Source organism: Amphiura filiformis, chromosome 7, assembly GCF_039555335.1.
Source record: "Amphiura filiformis chromosome 7, Afil_fr2py, whole genome shotgun sequence".
Classification (NCBI taxonomy): Eukaryota; Metazoa; Echinodermata; class Ophiuroidea; order Amphilepidida; family Amphiuridae; genus Amphiura; species Amphiura filiformis.
The window spans coordinates 45,023,507-45,045,664 of NC_092634.1; the positions used below are offsets into that span (position 1 = coordinate 45,023,507).

The window sequence follows — 22,158 nt, forward strand, 5'->3', positions numbered from 1 at the left end:
AACAGAGTAATTGAGTAGGGTAAAGTACACTGACCATTATGCCTTTTGTTTGGAGCAAATCGGACATACGGTTTCCATAATACATTGATTTATATGTTCTTTGTATCCTATTGTTTTTGTCAATAATCAATATAGTTAATGAGCTAAAAGGACTGCAAAGGCTCATTAATATGTAATTTTTACCAATATTTTGCTAAAAATCCATGCATAAATGTTCAGGGTACTTTTATTTTACATACTTTTGCCCTGAAACTTGGTCAAAGTGTTTCTAATATGTTCTAATGTATTATATAGTGAAGCCGCCTCTAATTTGCATATTTGCATAATTAATGAGCTAATTTGCATAACTGCTAATTATGCAAATATGCAAATTAGGGGGCGGCTTCATAATATAATACATTAGAACACATTAGAAACACTTTGAGCAAGTTTCAAGGCAAAAGTATGCAAAATAAAAGTACCATGAACATTTATGCATGGATTTTTAGCAAAATATTACAAACTTTTATATGTTAATGAGCTTCTCAGTCATTTTAGCTCATTAACTATATTGATTATTGATAAAAACAATAGGATATAAAGAAAATATAAATTGATATATTTTAAAAACCGTATGTCCGATCTGCTTCAAACAAAAGGCATATTGATAAGTGTGCTTTGCTCTACTCAATTAATCTGTTTAAAACATGCTTAGAGCACTTTCATTATGCCTCCATAACCACCTTAAATTACATACACACATTTAGCATCAGGAAATATAAGTACATCTGATTGCAGCAAGGAAAATTGTAACCATCTGCATGGCTGTGGGAGTTGGGAACCCAGACAGCTCCTTACCAAGAAATTTTACTTTCCTAAATTAACCCCCTGAGTACTACCTGCTGATCTAACATTGCCCTTGATTGGTCAATTATGAAATCTTCACTTTAACCACCAATCAGAATGGAGCTTTGCAAATAATTCACCCCAATTTTTTTGCATGGTGAAATTATTCTAACAATGTTGCTGATTGGTCCAAGTGATAATGAACACTTTTTTTAGCCAATCAGCAGGTAGCTCTTATGGGGTTAAGAAGTACACTATCAATTGTGGGATATACTGCTATATCTTTATGGTAAATTTGACTTCTCTTCCCCTGAAATTAAACATTTGTTTTCCAAGCATTTACTTAGTCACTCTACCCATACACAACAGGGAGCTGGTTCTGGCTGTGACGGTTTATTAAATTTGATTAGGGTTATGCACCTGTATAGAACTGCCTCCCTCAATGATGCTATGGGTCTTCAGCCAAAGTGGTCAGCTGTTTAATGTAAAGCGCAATAATCTTACTTTACGTTGCATAAAAATGTTTGCAAAAATATGTTACAATACAGGGGTGTGAGTGACCTCTATTGAAAAAAGAGGAACTTTGTTCATAAAAGAGGAAAAGCACCGAAATATGCTGAAAATGTGCTGAAAATGTAAGAAAAGGCTAAAAACTTTGCCTCAAAGAAATTTCTAAAAAAGAGGAATTCAGCTTAAAAGAGGAGATTTCACACCCCTGTACAATAACATTTGACATTTCAAAACTGGTTGTTGTGGTGTTTGCATTTAAAAAAATGTTTTAAAACATTTTTATGACTTGACTTTTACTAAACCTGACATTCACTATTATTAAAATGTACTGGCCACAACCCATTCCCAAAATATAACCCATTTGACACAAAAACATGTTGTACATGTATTTGCTGGGTAGTGCCCCATAGGCCATTGTCTTGTAGTATCTGTCTCTTGACCACAGAATTAAAACCAGAGAACCAGGACTCGACCGCCATCTTGATACAGGCATGGAGCAAAAATTGGGGGTATTCGGTTTCCCTCGGAATGCGCTCGAGGCATTCGTTGTCATGCAGGCGCGACATAGATAATGGGCGCTTTTGAGAGACGCACTTGATGCGACCTGCACGCGAGTACCAAGACGCTGCAGATGAGACGCAGAATTGTTTTCGTTCGTCTCCGCTCCCGTCGGCAAGGACCCGAATACCCCAATTTTCTCCCCATAGCTGACGGCGCGATTGTACGTGGCGGTATAGGGAGTCCCGGTTCTCCTTCTCTAATTCTGTGCTCTTGACAGACAAAAGATACAAATTGGAAGATGTCTTTGACAAACGACCAAATCTGCAGGAAAGGTTATTCACACATACATTATGCAGTCCTAGATTTCTGATGGTATAAAAATCTCAACTTTCATTTTGCAATATTAAAATTGGGGGATGAGGCTGTGGATAATGAAATGCCCCTTTTAATATCATGAGAAACCTATAGCATGGAAAAGATGATATCAAGATGAATGGGTTTTTTTAAGAAAAGAAAACTTTCCCCCAATTACACCCATAATGCACATTTCGGCATCTACCACACTTTCCATTTGCTGACATGTTTAATTCAGTCGTGCTGTAATAAACATCAATTATGTGATGTAAGGTATAACTTAGTGGAAATTTTCCTGTCTGTAATTTTTTGTGCTTTGCCAATTGTGATCTGTTTCAATTGTTTTGAAATGCGCAATAATTTTAAGCTTCCATACATTGAACTATACACAAAACAGTGGCGTAACTAGGGGGGCAACGTGCCTGAGCGCCACCCTTAGGGGGGGCCAAATTGACCAATTCAGCATCGATTCTGCGCCCCAAGCGATGAAAGTCCAAATTTTCGTGCCCATGCCGCACATTTCAGCACAAAATCTATTGAAAGAACATTTTAAAACCGATATTCAACTCCTAGTAACCAAAATTAATTAATGGTAGGCCTTATTTGTCCAAAATTTTGTGCGCTCCACACGCAATTGTTTCAAGAATTGGGGGGTAGGAGCACCAATTTGTTTCTTGCCCCGGGCGCTACCAACCATAGTTACGCCACTGCCACAAAAGGAATATATTTGTGTGTAGTTATTTTTGTGGTAGCAGCTTGGAATGCAAAAGAGTGAAAATAAATGTAGTATGAAAATTCCACATTCACATTATACTAGCTCAACTGAATGCCCGGAAATCCAGTGGGAAATCATCTCCACAGTATAAACTGGTACTAAAATTCATCAGCTTACCACTAATTCATCCAAATTGAATTCACCATACTCTCTTCTTGTTCCTTTGCCGTTAGTTAATATTCCACAGCCGCTCATCATTACAGTGCCTATGAATAAAACAAAAATATGTCATCAAATCTCTACATCAAAAGTTACATTCATCTGTGCTATATGTACACTGTAACTCTAAGTCAGTGCCCGGAGTCAGTGTCCTCTAAGATAGTGCGATACACATTGATACAGGTCTCTTTTATGCTAAATGGGATTAAATGAAGATAATTGTGGCCTAAAACAGGCCTAATGGAAGATGTTTATCACAAAGTTTGATCAAGTTTTTCCTTGTATTTCAAGTTGAGGGTAGAACACTGAACAAAACTAATTGTTTGCGAAGAAAATCATGGCGGTAAACTGAAAATTGCAAAGGAGAACCAATAGTACAGTGTTTGTTGCAAAATTACTACAAAAATGTTTAACCTTAATTACTTTTCACCTCAACATTATTCCGCATCACATGACCAATGACTCTAAGATTGGTCATTGTTGCTGGGAATTCTCATGCTTCATGGTCATGTGTAGTAACTCCTATCTCAATTGAACCTGACCACTAATGCTACATGACTTACCTGATCTAAGATTGGTCATTGTTGCTGGGAATTCTAATGCTTCAGGGTCATGTGTAGTAACTCCTATCTCAATTGAACATGACTACTAATGCTACATGACTTACCTGATCCAAGATTGGTCATTGTTGCTGGGAATTCTAATGCTTCAGGGTCATGTGTACATGTAGTAACTCCTATCTCATCTGAACCTGACCACTAATGCTACATGACTTACCTGATCTAAGATTGGTCATTGTTGCTGGGAATTCTAATGCTTCAGGGTCATGTGTAGTAACTCCTATATCAATTGAACCTGACCACTAATGCTACATGACTTACCTGATCTAAGATTGGTCATTGTTGCTGGGAATTCTAATGCTTCATGGTCATGTGTAGTAACTCCTATCTCAATTAAACCTGACCACTAATGCTATGTGACTTACCTGATCTAAGATTGGTCAATGTTGTTGGGAATTCTAATGCTTCAGGGTCATCACGTAGTAACTCCTATCTCAATTAAACCTGACCACTAATGCTATGTGACTTACCTGATCTAAGATTGGTCATTGTTGCTGGGAATTCTAATGCTTCAGGGTCATGTGTAGTAACTCCTATCTCAATTAAACCTGACCACTAATGCTATGTGACCTACCTGATCTAAGATTGGTCATTGTTGCTGGGAATTCTAATGCTTCAGGGTCATGTGTAGTAACTCCTATCTCAATTGAACATGACTACTAATGCTATGTGACTTACCTGATCTAAGATTGGTCATTGTTGCTGGGAATTCTAATGCTTCAGGGTCATGTGTAGTGACTCCTATCTCAATTGAACCAGACCACTAATGCTATGTGACTTACCTGATCTAAGATTGGTCATTGTTGCTGGGAATTCTAATGCTTCAGGGTCATGTGTAGTAACTCCTATCTCAATTGAACCTGACCACTAATGCTACATGACCTACCTGATCTAAGATTGGTCATTGTTGCTGGGAATTCTAATGCTTCAGGGTCATGTGTAGTGACTCCTATCTCAATTGAACCTGACCACTAATGCTACATGACCTACCTGATCTAAGATTGGTCATTGTTGCTGGGAATTCTAATGCTTCAGGGTCATGTGTAGTAACTCCTATCTCAATTGAACCTGACCACTAATGCTACATGACTTACCTGATCTAAGATTGGTCATTGTTGCTGAGAATTCTAAAGCTTCAGGGTCATGTGTAGTGACTCCTATCTCAATTGAACCTGACCACTAATGCTACATGACCTACCTGATCTAAGATTGGTCATTGTTACTGGGAATTCTAATGCTTCAGGGTCATGTGTAGTAACTACTATTTCAATTGAACCAGACCACTAATGCTACATGACTTACCTGATCTAAGATTGGTCATTGTTGCTGGGAATTCTAATGCTTCAGGATCATGTGTAGTAACTCCTATCTCAATTTAACCTGACCACTAATGCTACTAGTGTTGGGCGACAAGTCGCCAATAGTGGTTATTCGCGACTATTACTTATAGTCGCAACTATTACTAATAGTCGCGACTATGACTAGTGAAAACCAAAAGTCGTCTAACACAACTATATTTTTATGTTAAAAAATCATGTTAAAAGCGACAGATATCCGCACCAAAACCAACCAAATACTAAAATATAAACTACAAAAAATGTCATGGAAAGTTAAAGTAGTTGAATTTATCATCGGTTTATTTACTGAATGTGTGGTTGACATGACAAAATATGCAATATACACAAGTAAAAAGCCTGCACTACCATTTAAATATTATGACAACTTGTCATTTCATTATTTCCAGATCTTACTTGTTTATTCATGCATTATAAATACTAAATTTACACCAACCTTTCACCCCATTCTGCAGCCCAATTTTGACCACAGATAGTCGCGACTATAGACGTAGTCGTTACTATTTGCTGCCAACTAGTCGACTAGGAAAAAAGTGATAGTCGCCCAACACTAAATGCTACATGACTTACCTGATTTAAGATTGGTCATTGTTGCTGGGAATTCTAATGCTTCAGGGTCATGTGTAGTAACTCCTATCTCAATTGAACCTGACCACTAATGCTACATGACTTACCTGATCTAAGATTGGTCATTGTTGCTGAGAATTCTAATGCTTCAGGGTCATGTGTAGTGACTCCTATCTCAATTGAACCTGACCACTAATGCTACATGACCTACCTGATCTAAGATTGGTCATTGTTGCTGGGAATTCTAATGCTTCAGGGTCATGTGTAGTAACTCCTAGATCTCAATTAAACCTGACCACTAATGCTACATGACTTACCTGATCTAAGATTGGTCATTGTTGCTGAGAATTCTAAAGCTTCAGGGTCATGTGTAGTGACTCCTATCTCAATCGAACCAGACCACTAATGCTACATGACCTACCTGATCTAAGATTGGTCATTATTGCTGGGAATTCTAATGCTTCAGGGTCATGTGTAGTGACTCCTATCTCAATCGAACCAGACCACTAATGCTACATGACCTACCTGATCTAAGATTGGTCATTGTTGCTGGGAATTCTAATGCTTCAGGGTCATGTGTAGTAACTCCTATCTCAATTAAACCAGACCACTAATGCTATGTGACCTACCTGATCTAAGATTGGTCATTATTGCTGGGAATTCTAATGCTTCAGGGTCATGTGTAGTAACTCCTATCTCAATTGAACCTGACCACTAATGCTACATGACCTACCTGATCTAAGATTGGTCATTATTGCTGGGAATTCTAATGCTTCAGGGTCATGTATAGTAACTCCTATCTCAATTGAACCTGACCACTAATGCTACATGACCTACCTGATCTAAGATTGGTCATTGTTGCTGAGAATTCTGATGCTTCAGGGTCATGTGTAGTAACTCCTATCTCAATTGAACCTGACCACTAATGCTACATGACCTACCTGATCTAAGATTGGTCATTGTTGCTAGGAATTCTAATGCTTCAGGGTCATGTGTAGTAACTCCTATCTCAATTTAACCTGACCACTAATGCTACATGACTTACCTGATCTAAGATTGGTCATTGTTGCTGGGAATTCTAATGCTTCAGGGTCATGTGTAGTAACTCCTATCTCAATTTAACCTGACCACTAATGCTACATGACTTACCTGATCCAAGATTGGTCATTGTTGCTGGGAATTCTAATGCTTCAGGGTCATGTGTAGTAACTCCTATCTCAATTGAACCTGACCACTAATGCTACATGACCTACCTGATCCAAGATTGGTCATTATTGCTGGAAATTCGAATGCTTTAGGGTCATGTGTAGTAACTCCTATCTCAATTGAACCTGACCACTAATGCTACATGACCTACCTGATCTAAGATTGGTCATTGTTGCTGGGAATTCTAATGCTTCAGGGTCATGTGTAGTAACTCCTATCTCAATCGAACCAGACCACTAATGCTACATGACCTACCTGATCTAAGATTGGTCATTGTTGCTGGGAATTCTAATGCTTCAAGGTCATGTGTAGTAATCCCTATCTCAATTGAACATGACCACTAATGCTATGTGACTTACCTGATCTAAGATTGGTCATTGTTGCTGGGAATTCTAATGCTTCAGGGTCATGTGTAGTAACTCCTATCTCAATCGAACCAGACCACTAATGCTACATGACCTACCTGATCTAAGATTGGTCATTGTTGCTGGGAATTCTAATGCTTCAGGGTCATGTGTAGTAACACCTATCTCAATCGAACCAGACCACTAATGCTACATGACCTACCTGATCTAAGATTGGTCATTGTTGCTGGGAATTCTAATGCTTCAGGGTCATGTGTAGTAACTCCTATCTCAATTGAACATGACTACTAATGCTATGTGACTTACCTGATCTAAGATTGGTCATTGTTGCTGGGAATTCTAATGCTTCAGGGTCGTGTGTAGTAACTCCTATAATCAAAGACAGAATTAAAAACACTAGTTTGCATCTGACGTCACTGTCAATCAAATTTCCGACGACCCTTGATTGGTTAGTAGTACATAAAAGGAAAGTTGAATCATCTGGTGCCGATAAATAAAAGGTATCCAAGAAAATGAGCAGACCTGGGAAAAAATGGGCAATTCTGCTATCTCCTTGCTGGGAAATTTGGTTATTTCGAGGGAAATTTTAGTTTTCTGGATAAGAAATACATGAGAAATGATGGGAAATCCAGCTATCTTTCTTGTTGGGAAATAAATATATTTTCCAAGCACGGCAAAAAGCAACTTTAATAGGCATTGTTGACATGATGAAGAAAAAAACTTTCCTACCATGAAGATCTATCTTTTGAGATGGTTTGTATATTTGAAGGTGCAAAATTAACCATAAGACACTGTTTTTCCACCGCATTCAGCAACTCATCATCATGACACTTGTAATCAAACTGTGTCACAAAAACTAGTCTTTTTAATTCTGTCTTTGATTATATCTCGATTGAACCAGACAACTAATGCTACATGGCTTACCTGATCTAAGATTGGTCATTGCATGGAGGTAGTAGAGAAGGAGAAAGCTTGCACACATTCTATTGTACAATCATAATTGCCGCCCTTTGAGGTTTCCAGATCAACGTTTTGATTATGTAACACGATTATCACTTATAATCTTTTGTGTTGTATACATGCATGGTCGCACACTTGTGTGCGCTTATAAATATGATGAAACAGCATAAGTCATTCTAACTTGATGAAAATGATGCACATTATGCTTTACATCTCTTTTATTGGCTAGTTTAAAAGAGGGCTAAGGACGCGGTTTATTTTGAAACCTCGGGGGAGGAACAATTGTTAAAGTTTTGGGTAAACAAATAAATCGGACCAACCCGGGCAGTACCGGGCAACACTGAGATACATCTCGTTTGATGGGAGTATAATTCAACTCATCAATGCGCAATTTATTTTAATAAGATCTTCGTATTTTTAAAACAGTGGTTAAAACAATTTTACCCGTCCTTAAAATGTGTGCAAACTGCACTATTCCATAATAAACTGTTTAGAAACATTCTGGAACAACATGTTTCAACATATTAATCGTAAAAAAACATCATGTATTTAAAAATGAAATATGAATATTCAAGTTCAACAGCTAAGTAAATGTATGCGCATCCATAATACATGTTTTGCGCATACGTGATTTACTTGTTACTAAATGACGGAGTCATTCCAGAAATTATCGGCGATGATCATTAGATCAAAGGTATATCTGTCTCTATTGTGTATACAATAGGATTCACGTAATGAGCTTAACGCGAGCTCACTCCTTCTCTACTACCTTCATGGTCATTGTTGCTAGGAATTCTATAATGCTTCAGGGTCATGTGTAGTAACTCCTATCTCAATTGCACCTGACCACTAATACTACATAACCTACCTGATCTAAGATTGGTCATTGTTGCTGGGAATTCTAATGCTTCAGGGTCATGTGTACATGTAGTAACTCCTATCTCATCTGAACCTGACCACTAATGCTACATGACTTACCCGATTTAAAATTGGTCATTGTTGCTGGGAATTCTAATGCTTCAGGGTCAACTCCTATATCAATTGAACCTGACCACTATTAAATGTTACATGACTTACCTGATCTAAGATTGGTCATTGTTGCTGGGAATTCTAATGCTTCAGGGTCATGTGTAGTAACTCCTATCTCAATTGAACCAGACCACTTGTCTATTAGCTTGTCTATTCGAATCTGTGAAATAATAAAAAGCAGTGTGTGACAGATATGAAGACCTACAATGTAATTGAAACCATTTGGTGGACCATTCTGGCACTAGTATTATTGTGCAAAAATTTAAGCTTGAAAAAGCAGAAAATTTGTGAAATGACGGTGCAATTGAAGATGTTCGTGGACACGTTTTAACAAGTAAATATAGTGTTAAACATAAAGTGCCGGATGTCCAAAGCAGAAGCTAAAATAGCCACTGATTTACCAATATGCAGGGGGTGTCTGAGAGGGATGTCCCCTGTCAGAAGTTGGACAATTGTGCAAAATTGGGGTCCAATTGAAGCCATTTGGTGTATCATTTTACAAAACTTTGAGGGATATACTGGGGCACACGCCCTCCGCCCTCCCTGGATAATACCAGGGGCTCACCCCCTTAGCCCCCCTGGATCCGCCGCTGTACTATCACATAACAATTGACTCCCAAGCAGCATTGGACAAGGTTTCAGAGTTTAGAGTTTGAGATTGATTTTCAATTTCTCATGATATAAATTTCATTTCCCAAACAAACAAAAAATTACACAAAATAAAATAACAATAACTGCATGAAAACTTTGAATTAACTTTCAATACAAAAAACAAAACAAAAAAAAACTCTATTTTGATGAAAATATCAAAACATTAATAATAGTATGCAATTCTGAGGGCTTGATATGTGTGTCATTCCTACTCCTAGCTCTATTGTGGCACTTTACTCCTGTAGCCACAAATTGTCCTGTAAATCAAACCTCAAATGTTTATTATTAAAACTGGTCAACAGATCTGATAATCATGAACTTCTAAATCAGGGCACATTTTTGTATCCCACTTATTATAAATATATATGCACCTTACCTCAAACATTTCATTATTTCTAAGCGGTCTATTTGTCATCACGACACCGTTATTAAACTCATCCATGGCGTGCATCCTCTCTGCCGTTCGCTTTTGCCCACTAAGTTTGATCAACGATCCATGTTTTTTGTTAAAATACAGAGCTTCATTTGACATCAGCTCAGAATCACTGTTGTCATCGAGCTCCTCGGAGCAACCATTGTTATTGTCCATGATCAGATCCTCGTCGTTATCATTATCGTTCTCGTCAGAAGAAAATTCCAATTCCAACCATCTATCACCTGAAATAGAGTACAGAGAACAAATTAAGAATGCTACAAGTTCCTTTCTGACACCTATAATACAGTTACCAGGATGAGATGAAAGTGCTCATCAATTATTCACGTTCTGCCGTAACATTACCCCAACAGAGCCTCACACTTCTAATTCCACAAACCCACATTTGAGCTACGAGGTATAAATCAATTCAACTACATTAAACAAACATGATTACACCAAGACGGCAATTTCCGTTGCTCATGATGAAATTGATTTCAATGAGACTGAGAAAGAGAGAGTGAGAGGGAGATAGTGGGAGAGAGAAATCACCTGCGCATTGTATGAGTTGAATCCGACATGTACACAGAACTGCATAAATTTGACCCCTCCTCATTTGAAAAATGAGAACATTCTTATAGTATGAGGCAGTACAGTGGCACTTCGCTAGTCGACTAGGTTGAATCTCCTAATTGCATCAACGCAAGACGAGAGTGCATTTAGAGAGATAACACCGACAGCACTTGGGAAAATTTGTTCAGGGGGTTTGTATTAGCACACATATCGCGACTGAAAGATCAAACATGAAAAATTAATGGTTCAAAAATATAAACGCAAAAAACTGGCTAGTAATGCGATTGCCATCTGTTATCACTACCTGATTTTTTGTGCATTAAACAAACTAATCACTTGGCAATATGTCAGCAAGTATTGCTTTGTGCATCACGTTGTAAAACATTGATATATTGCTGCGACTGTTCTGTTAAAACTTTGCACACAGCTACAGTAAACCGCAGTGCCCTAACAAGAACTACATTGTATGTTCATGATGTTAGTCATGTATATTGTGTAGCATCTCAAGCACACTCATTTGCCATGAAACAGTTCTTAAACCCCAATACATTTATGCATGCACATTCATAGAAAGACCTTTGAGGCACTTTTATAATTTTTTAAATTGAGGTCAATGAACTTAATTGATTGGAAGTCGGATCATTTTGGCTCATAGTGAAAAATCACACATCGTCAGTGGGCAGGGAAAACCTCCTATAGATGTGTATGTACATGTACTTGAACGTGTTTAAAATACAATGTAAAGCTGCCAAGAATAGGAGGTTTTGCTTTAAACATGTTCAGGGGCCAATGACACAGAGGTTTTTCCTCAGTGCCCAATGACAAAATTCTCATCTTTCCAAGACATCTACATTAGCATTAAGGATTATCCCAGGCATTAGTAATTTATTAAAATCCATTTTTCCTTTACATGTAATAGATTCCAAATAATGAAAACTTGGGATATATCTATTACGTTATTTTATTAATAATTGTTTCTACAAATTTTTGGGCAAGTTTTATTCAATTGACAAAAATTCTACATGGCATGGGTTAATGTCAATGACATTTAAAATATGTTTTGCCAAGCGTTTAATCAAATTCTTGAGTTGTATAAAGTAGCCATACGACAAAACATACTCACTCATCACGATGGATTATATTACATAACTGACTTTTGATAAACCCCGTTTACACAAAAAGATGTAGACTTCAATTATTCACTTGAGACATCAAATTTAGATTGCGACTATAAGAATTACTATAAATTATTTGTTGACAAAACGTGGTAGTTGACTTCGAACCAAATTGTAAATTAGACTTTTACGCCATCACTCGCTCATGCTTCAAATAATGTGATGAACTGATATCAACTTTTAAGTGCATATTTCGTTTACACTGAAAAGTCAAGCTTGAAGCTTCTGGTCATCATTTAAAGTCACAATGTGGCGACCATTTACACACAAACGAAGTTGAATTTAAGACCCCGTTTAGACTAGGGAAAAGTTGTACTTCAACAACGACTTTTTTGAAGTTTAGTTTTACGCCATCACTCGCTCATGCTTCAAATAATGTGATGAACTGATATCAACTTTTAAGCGCATATTTCGTTTACACTGAAAAGTCAAGCTTGAAGCTTCTGGTCATCATTTAAAGTCACAATGTGGCGACCATTTACACACAAACGAAGTTGAATAAGACCCCGTTTAGACTAGGGAAAAGTTGTACTTCAACAACGACTTTTTTGAAGTTTAGTTCAGTGGAATTCAGGTCTAAACAAGTACAGTCGTTGTTCAAGTACGACTGAAGTAGAGTTCAAAATTTGTTGTTCAACAATGCTCCTCAGGTTCATTAAGTCGAATTCAATTCGACCTTGTCGTGGTTGAAGTGCGACTTTTCCTGGTCTAAACAGTCAGTGGAATTGAATTCGACTTTTTCATGCGTGTCGCTGACCTGACGAGGTGAATTTCTGGTTCGGGTGCAATTCGTATGGGCGCATAGTGTAAACACCCAGTAAAAACCACAAACACAAATTAATTTATGCTAATCATCTGTCTTGATCAAATTTGATGTCGAGTTTGAAACATTTCTCTAGTCTAAACACGGTCTAGGTTTGCATGCATGAAAACATGAGCAATAAAGTGTAATTTCACACATGTTGACTTTTGTCACTCTGATGTTATTATGAGACTCATGGTCTGACAAATACTCAATGAATGTAAACTCTATTCCCAATCCCAAGTGCCTACCAGTACGCCGCTAATAGGTACATTGTTAGTCATTTTCGGTGGACGCCTATTTTCAGGGGGTTCTTCCTGGTGTATTAAGGGGTATTATGTGCCCTGTTTTTGGGGTACCCTTTCAGTGATCAATGGGTGGGTTTTCATCAAGTGGATACCAATGCACCCAATTGGGCACATTTGGGCAAAAGTGGTCTTAAAAGCACCCAATTTGGGCACATTTGGGTGCTTTTTGTGAAAAATTGGTATACTGATGGGTTGCAAAACAAGCAGGTTTGAGAAAGTCAGTACATGGAAGTCTTTGTGGCATATCCCTGTACAAATTTTGTTGAAGAACCACCTGGGCTTATTTTTTTAATGTTTACAATCATTTACAGGTGAACATGGGGAAAACAGCATGAAGATTTTTTTGTTTGTTTTGATTTGTTTTTGTTTTTTCCAAGTAACTTTATATTATGTGTTTGAGTATGTGAGTAAATGAGTTGTTTTTCTTGTTTGTCTTTTGCCATGTTGTATGTTTTGTAAGTGAGCGAGAATGAACAATGTCTTTGTCCATCATCTTGGTCTTTTTTGTCCCTCTTTGTACCTGCTGCTTAAAAAAGTTTTGATTAAGTTATTGTTCAAGATTGTTGGGAACTGGTGGTTCATAAAGTTGCCAATTTGGCAATAATATTCCAAATTTGTAGTCAGATTTCATGACTTTACCTTTATGAAGCACTTGCAATGTACCTAATTCCTGAACACGGACTGCGTTTGAGTTTCTTGGTGTCGCATCACAAAATGTGCTACACTTTGGAACACTTGCGAATACTTAATAAAGTGTTAAAATTTATCCCGATATGATCAATATTGCGATAAATTTTGCTCTGATATCGCGACATGGAAAACCCTTGTGATGCCCACCCTTACAACTACATGTAGGCAACAGAATTTTTGATGAAAATAGTAAAAAAAGTTTAATTCAAAAAAAAAAGTTTTTTGGTAAGAACGTTTACAGGTAGGATGGTCGGTCAGACAAGGACAGCAAAAACATTTTTTTGTCTTATCACATTTCCCATGTTGCAGCCTGGCACTGAAAAACTTGGCAACACTTGGCACTGAAAACTTGGCAACACACCCTTTACCTCATCAAATCACTGTTTAGAGCTATGCTAGACTCTTGTTCTCAATCGGTGTCCCACTTTCCTTAAATCACTTCATGATGAGAAAGATATAAATGGAATCTTGATGACATACATGACCATGTATTTGTTGTTATCCTATTGCCAACATTTTATAGTAAAAATGTATTCATCTACCTTTTATAGTGAGAAGCAAAACATCCAATTTACTTCTGACTACAAAATGTACAATGTAGAGAGAAGCAAAACATCTAATTTGGAATCATTTTCAAACTCCAATGAAGCAAGATTAATGTTTTTCAATGGCAAAAGTGCATTTTCAAAATAGACATGTGGATTTATCTCGCTACCAGCTGGATTGTTGTGCTGTAATCAAAAACTAGTACTAGCTTGTGATAAATTTTATTGTTTACAACCATTATGAACAGTGCTTAAATGTTTTGAATTGGTGTATTAAAAGAAATTTATAGTATTTTCAGGGAAGTACGAGGGGCGGTCAAAAAGTTTGTAATGAATTTGGTCTCATTTGAAAACCTGTTCCTTCAAAACGTTACTGCCAAAATATTTGATTTTTGCATCACTGTATATGGGTAGGACACCCTGCAGAGGAAGCCCGCCTCCATGAATTTACAGGTTCCACCAGAAATGAACACAGGGTCATCATGGAATTTGCACCCGACAGAGGTTAAAAGTCAAACGAAATTTTACAATGTACAGTTGCTATAAATGGTAATGATGTCCTTGATATTCCACAGCAACTAAATTGTCCTTCGAGCTCGAGGATGGAATGAGCGTCCTTGAAGATCATCCAAGGTCCAACTTGCTGACGTCACCACTAATGATATACCGGTACGTGCTGGTATAGTGGCATTGATAATGAATAAAGAACCAAACAAGAAAGATGAGATAGCCACAAAATTTAACAACTCTAATGAAAGTGTTTGAAATTAAATCCATTAACATTTGGGTATTACATGTACAGGGTGTCTTCTAGATGGGGGTCCAAGAATCTTCATGCAAAAAATTGATACCAGCTGACTTAATCAGGTTCACACCTCCTATACACCTACATGTATAGTATGAGGACCGATGTAAGTTTCATCTATATTTGGCTAAAGGTGACAAGACATACATTAATCACTGGAATCATGAGGCCATTCAGTCTAGTGGAAGGACTTGGATCTCCCACCCCTAAGAAGATCATCACTCGATCACCATAGGTCAAGGTCTTCATCACTGTTTTCTGAGATTCAGGGAGAGTCATCATGACAGATCATTTCCCAAATGAAAGTACAATAACAGACATATCATACAATCTTAATAGCAAAATTGAGGTAAGCCATTAAGTAAAAAAGATTGGTGGTAGGAATGGAACTGTTCTCGGATTGTGTCCTGTATACTATTCTCGGATTGTCAAGCTGCCATTCACGACAGAGGGGTCGGATAAAAAAGCAACCATATTGTGGTCTAGGCATGGCCTCTAGTTAGCAAAACATATTTTAAACTTTTAAGGCTACATGCTCTTTTTGGTTGAAATTTTTGGCGGGAAATAATCCCGCACAAATATAAAGTAATCTTTTCCCACAACTAAATATCATAGTCAGGAAAGTAATGATGCATCTGGTAGCTTAGATAATAACTTTCATATACTTTAGTTGCAATTGTCCCAGAAAATTCTTGATTTGTTTTTACAGAGTCTTGAATTGACGAGGTTTATGATCAAAAAACGTCACTCGGTGTATTTTGATATTCGAGGCCATAACTCTTCTCAAATTAGCCCCAAATCATAATTTATTATATACACATGTAGCAAACCCCAATGGGAATAATTGGATGTTGTTTGCGGAGCCTAAATTTGATTTGATTTTATTTCACAATATTTCTAGTGTGAGAATTTTGACCTGTCAATCCCTTTTCGGATTTCGCATCCGAATTCATTAAAATGTGATATATTGAATTAATACTGAGTACGCTTACCTTTCTGCAACACTTCCCGGTACCATTGCGCATCTGGTGACAGCCAATATTTTGGCTTAAAACAGTCCCTTCCTATCATTTTTGAACAAAATATTCCTCGAAATTACGTATGTGGCACGTATATATTGGGACAGCGAGGAAATGAAGAGAGCCATTTACGGTGGGGTAGGCTATTGGAAGCTATTATGGTACCAGGCATGTCAAGCAGATGCATACATAAGGGCGGTATATTCAAATGCTATTGTCTGGATCATTGAGACAGTATCGATCGCATAAGTAGGCTTATACACGTAGAGGTGTGTTGTCGCTCCCCTTGTTTTGACATAAATTACAAGGACGTCTTGAATGACCCAGCGTTTTTATTATATTTATTAGAAAATTAATCGTTGTTTATTACGAGTCCTAAGAGTCATACCAGTTCAATTCATCAAAATTAATTTATATTAAATGAAAAACAAAAAAACAAGTAGAGTCCAATGTCTTACTATGACTGTATTACTACCAAAATCTGCTTTTAATACACTAGAAACGTGTTGATATGTATATCTTTGAAAATCGTCAGACATTAATCACAGGTACCGCCGTGGCACAGTGGCATCGTTCACTGTTCAGCATAGTGTATCGGCAGTGGTTCGAACCCTGGTGTAAATTTTAGTATTTTTTATTCTTTTTACTAATACGCTGTGCCGTTTTCCAAACGCGCCCCTGAATGAAATTCATGGGCAAGTACCCTTAAGTCCTACCTCATATGGCCAATTCCATGCCAAAAGTGCCTTTGTAACGTCCGTAACAAAATTTTGGAACAATATTGCTAAAAACAGGAGCATTTATTTCAAACTTGCTAATCATGCCTCCATACATGTAGATTGATGTCAGACCTACTTCAAGATAGTAAAGAAAAAAATCTGAGGAAGCACCTTGATAGTTTTTTTTCAATATGAAAAATGTTATGGACGTTACATTTGAGATAAAATGTAACGTCCGTAACACTAAATTAACAGTGTAGGGCGATACAGGAGTATTAATTTCAAACTTGCTTTTCATGTTTACATAGAATGGAGTCAGGGCTTGCTCAATACAGAAAAAAATAAAACACAGAACTGAGTGGATATTTAAGGCAGGCACTTTTGCGTAACGTCCGTAACGCTCGTTTCTAATTTCTGTAGCTAATTAACTAAGAAAGCCAAAACAAAATTGCTTCATTATATTGAACATTAGTGAACTAGTAGCATACTAAGAAATAAAGTGTTATCCTAACAGCAAACATGTACGTGTGCTATTCACTTAAAAGTTGCAAGTTGCATGTATCTGTAACGTCCGTAACGGTGGAATTGGCCATATCAGGTTTCCTGGTGATCAATGCTGCAGACATGCCAACTTTGAAATCCAGATTTCCGTACTCAGAAGAACAAAAATCCGTATTTTGCACCCTGTCCCTAAAACCGTATTTTTTAAATATGTACCTTTTGCATACCTGCCAACCCCAGAAACCCCAAAAGTAGAACACATAATTGCGAGGGAGCACAAATTTGCAATCAAATTTGGCAATACCAAAGAACCATTCCATCAAAGTAATAAATCAACACAGAAAGATGCTTCCTTTACGAATTATCACTCACTGAAAGTGCTACTTTGCTATACTTTACATGGAAAGCGGCCATCTTAAAGTCGTTATATTTCCTTAAAGGTGAACCTCATTGAAAATAAAGTTATATATCAATGGAAAGCTTATGATGTCAGGAAGCAGAAAAGAATATTTTTATTTGCATAGCGTGCCAGGCTAGACATAATCTCCATGCAAAGATTGGATTTTGGCACCCCCTAAATTACAAAAACGAAATCGTTCAAATTGGGCGCTTTTCGTTGATGACGCCAGCCCAGGGACACACAGTTACTTCGGGTTTGATTGTAAACACAATGTCCGTGTATTACTGTGGCATGCATCGGGCCAATGCACGCAATTCAGTCATTGTCAACTTACTTTACATGAAAAATATCTTCAATAAAATAAGAATAATATGAAGGAAATATCATGATCAAATTAAGAATGAAGTTCCTGAATAAAGTGTGTGGATTTAAAAATGGGAAAAGTGCTGGCCGGGGTGATTTGGGATAGGCCAAGCCATTCACGATATGCATAGGGAATATTACAGTAAAGCACGAAGAGCGAAGATTCGCCGAAGAACCGGAATGAAAACAGATTACAAAAAAATAACTGCTAGTGCTACCAGTTCAGATCGTCACACCAAGTTGAGATGAACTTATCACAATGAGAAAATGAAGGAATAGAATAAGGTACATGTACAGGATTTTTTAATTATTTCTTAGCTTTACAACCGGTCATGTATGATAGGCGAACTCAGATACATACATACGGGATGAGCTCAGTGACTGACTGAGTCTCACTACGCCCGAGTGTTCAGTATCCGCGACTGTACTGTACTTGCAGACAAAATGACCAATTTGATATTTACATTCTGATATTTCCAACTTATTGCTACTTCATCAGCAAAATTTATTCCTGTTGAAATATAAGGGAACGATTGATCAAATTTGCTGAAACACCCCATGAAACACAGAGGACGAAGCCCCGAAGCGAGTCGCTGTGTTTATGCATATCCGTCCCTGCACTTCAGCAGCAATTTACGCATCGTGTTCGGTAATCCATAAAACATGAATGTTTCACTTTTTCAGTTCCGTACACTGATTGTACTATCATTAAAGAATCATGACACAAGTGACAATATTTTAATTTTATTCAGATTTCAGAATTCCATCAAATAACGGTCTACTAATCCTAAATTGTATTTATTTTATAATAAAGTATCTGCCCGAGTATCTGTTTCTTTCAATCGCGATTGTGTGGAAAGAATGTATTACCGCAATACGCTAAATATGAAAACCTTTATATGGGCTGGATTTGATGAAATCGGCGGTTTTTTATTAATTTTTGGATTACTGCAAGACGATATTTTTTTAATCAGACATTTTACAATGAATCAAGAATATATAGGGAATGTCACAAACAAGTATTTAATTTGTTATTCGATCATGTTTATTCAGTCCATGACATCGGTAGCAGCAAGCATTTGCGCATGGGATTGATCCCAGCGCGAAATTCAAACTCAATTACCCAGTTATACCCAGCCAGTTATGACTAATTTTGTCAAAAATTTACGGAAAAGTTATGTGTTGACAATAATTCTATTATTTCTAATATATATAGAAGGAACCAGCAACTTGAAGATTCCTCTAATTTCAAGCTTTATTGTGAAAATCAGACTTGCCGGGCAGCTTGCAAAGTACAGGAAGCAAATCTTGTTTACACGTTTCCGAAAAAGATCACATGACTGCGAACCCTGAGCTTACGTCACAAGCATTCCCAAGGTCATAGACGATTGATTTGGGTGCTTTTTGGGCGCCTTAAAAAAGACCAAAAATTCAATAATTTTTTTAATTTTTCAGCTTTATTGGCCATCAAAAAAATCGGAAAAAATTATTTTTAATATCCTGACATCATAAGCTTTCCATTGATATATAACTTTATTTTCAATGAGGTTCACCTTTAATTACATGACTGATCAAGCTGATTTTCGGATATGTGATGCACAGTTAAAAATTAATTATTAAAAGATTTGGTGACCTCAGTCGACCTTTGACCTTGTATGTGACCTTTGACCTCACGAAATTGGATAAAGTATGTAGACCAACCAAATTGATATATTTCTGGAAACATTGGGTTTTGTGTACTTCTAATTTTGTTAGAAGCATGCTTTGTTAAAACTTTCAAGTTCAGAAAATCATTGATCATCATCATCATCATCATCATCATCATTATAGTATCAGTCTGTAGGCCTAACATCGGGTTTTGTTCATGTTTTCCAAAAACATATTAAACAGTTTAATGCCAATGTCAATTAGAAGATTGTACTGGGTATAGCAGTGGTCTATGCACGGTTAAAGAAAAATATTAAAAATATTAATGTGCCACTGTGTGCACCATTGAGAAAACAAAGTAGGAAAGCATCGGGCAGGCTTATTCTTTTGCAGACCTAAATAGTTTTAACTAAATACCTCCAGAAGACATGGCATGTGCAGCAGTTAGATGAAGATGCTTAATAAAAAATATTAATGTGCATGAAAAATCCGCATAAGTCAGGAGAAAGTTATTTCGAAACCATCTTGTAGGCCTATAAATATTTCTTTAATGTGCATGCATCGTGCGAAAGTCGGAAGTAAAAGGAGGTCGGAAACCTTCTTGTAGGCTTATTCTTTTGCAGCAATAGAGCTAAATAGTTAACTAAATACCTTCAGAAGACATAGCATTAGGTGGTTAATAAAAAATATGAATGTGCATGAAAAATCTGCAAGTCAGAAGAAAATTATTTCCATTATTTCGGAAACCATCTTGTAGGCCTATTAAATATTTCTTTAATGTGCATGCATGATGCGAAAGTCGGAAGTAAAAGGAGGTCGGAAACCTTTTTGTATGCTTATTCTTTTGCACCAAAAGAGTTAAATAGTTAACTAAATACCTTCAGAAGACATAGCATTAGGTGGTTAATAAAAAATATTAATGTGGATGAAAAATCTGCAAGTCAGAAGAAAATTATTTCGGAAAGCATCTTGTAGGCCTATTACATGTAGTATTAAATTATAATTTTTTAATGTGCATGCATCATCGAAAGTCGAGAGAAAAACGATGTTGGCAACCACTTTTCTACAGACCAAGAAAGTGGTCAAATGATACCAGTAATTCAGTCAGTAGTCTAATCTTGCAGCTGTTTATCTTTTTAAGACACAACATTTTATTATTTTGGTCAAACTTCTGGAATTCAATTTTTGGGGGTGACCGTACTACCGTATTTTTCACGTTTTACCGTACAAAATACGGTGAAACCGTACTAGTTGGCATGTCTGATGCTGGTGAGCCTTCACTGAAGAATGGCTCATGGAGCAATCGGAAGACTTCCATTTTGTTGACAAAGAAGGTTTCAAGAAAAATTGAGACGGGTGCTTAAAAGGTACATGCAGTGACCATGTTCAAGAGTAAGATAGAATTAATTTGGCTAAGTACTCTTCCATGTACCTTGTTCTAGTCAGTACCTCGGGAAAAATAGTTTCCCCTATTTCCCTTCAAACCATGTATGTATACTTACTTGTATCCGAGTTGACAATGGTAACTTCCGTACACTTCCCATACAGATCAATCACAGCATAGAGTTTACTAGGAACACCTGTTGCAGCCACGCCTCGATCCTCACCGTTCAAATAAATATGTAACTCCCCTTCACTATTTCGCTGAACCCCAACTCTATCACCAATATTGCACAAGTCCAAGTCACAGTTATATTCATCCACTATTGCCTCCCCGTTGTGTAGTACTGTGGAGCCCGACAACACCCAGGATCCGTCACAGAGTTGGGTGGCGCTGGCTGGGAATTCAAGGTTGCTGGGGTCGAGCGAGGTCACTCCTACTTCTATGGATCCACTCCAGGTGACAATCTGATGAATAAACAAACAAATTGTAGTTTTTGTCAATATAAATCAATATTATAGTTTTAATGAGCCAAAAGGACTGGAAAGGCTCATGTAATTTTTGCCAATATTTTGCTAAAAATCAATGCATTTAAATGATCAGGTTACTTTTATTTTGCATACTTTTGCCCTGAAACTTGGTCAAAGTGTTTCTAATATGTTCTAATGTAAATGGTCATGTTTTTTAAGTTGGGACCCCAAATACGGTGGTTTTGTGACATGCAAGACAAAATTTCTCACTTTAGATGGTGATATTTTTCTAGTGCTACATCACAGAGACCTGGTTTTGGTCTTATTTTGTAAGCAATTTAGTAGGCTAAAAGAATCAGAAGAGAAAACTAAAACAATTCACTTTGACAAGTAAAGCTCGTTAAGTGGAATTAGGCAGGGGTGGTTGAGGTGGCGGAGCAGGAGGCAGAGCAGGACAATGCTGTACAATGG

The 22,158-nt window shown here is 37.1% G+C and overlaps 1 protein-coding gene across 1 annotated transcript in view; it reads right to left on the minus strand.

Moving 5' to 3' along the window:
* The window catches only part of LOC140157220 (neuralized-like protein 4), a 66,440-nt gene that overhangs the window by 38,291 nt on the left and 5,991 nt on the right, over positions 1 to 22,158 (minus strand). The window contains 4 exon segments of the mRNA XM_072180337.1: positions 3,083 to 3,171; positions 9,275 to 9,386; positions 10,254 to 10,527; positions 21,335 to 21,684. Of these exon segments, the coding sequence (XP_072036438.1) occupies positions 3,083 to 3,171; positions 9,275 to 9,386; positions 10,254 to 10,527; positions 21,335 to 21,684 (825 nt within the window).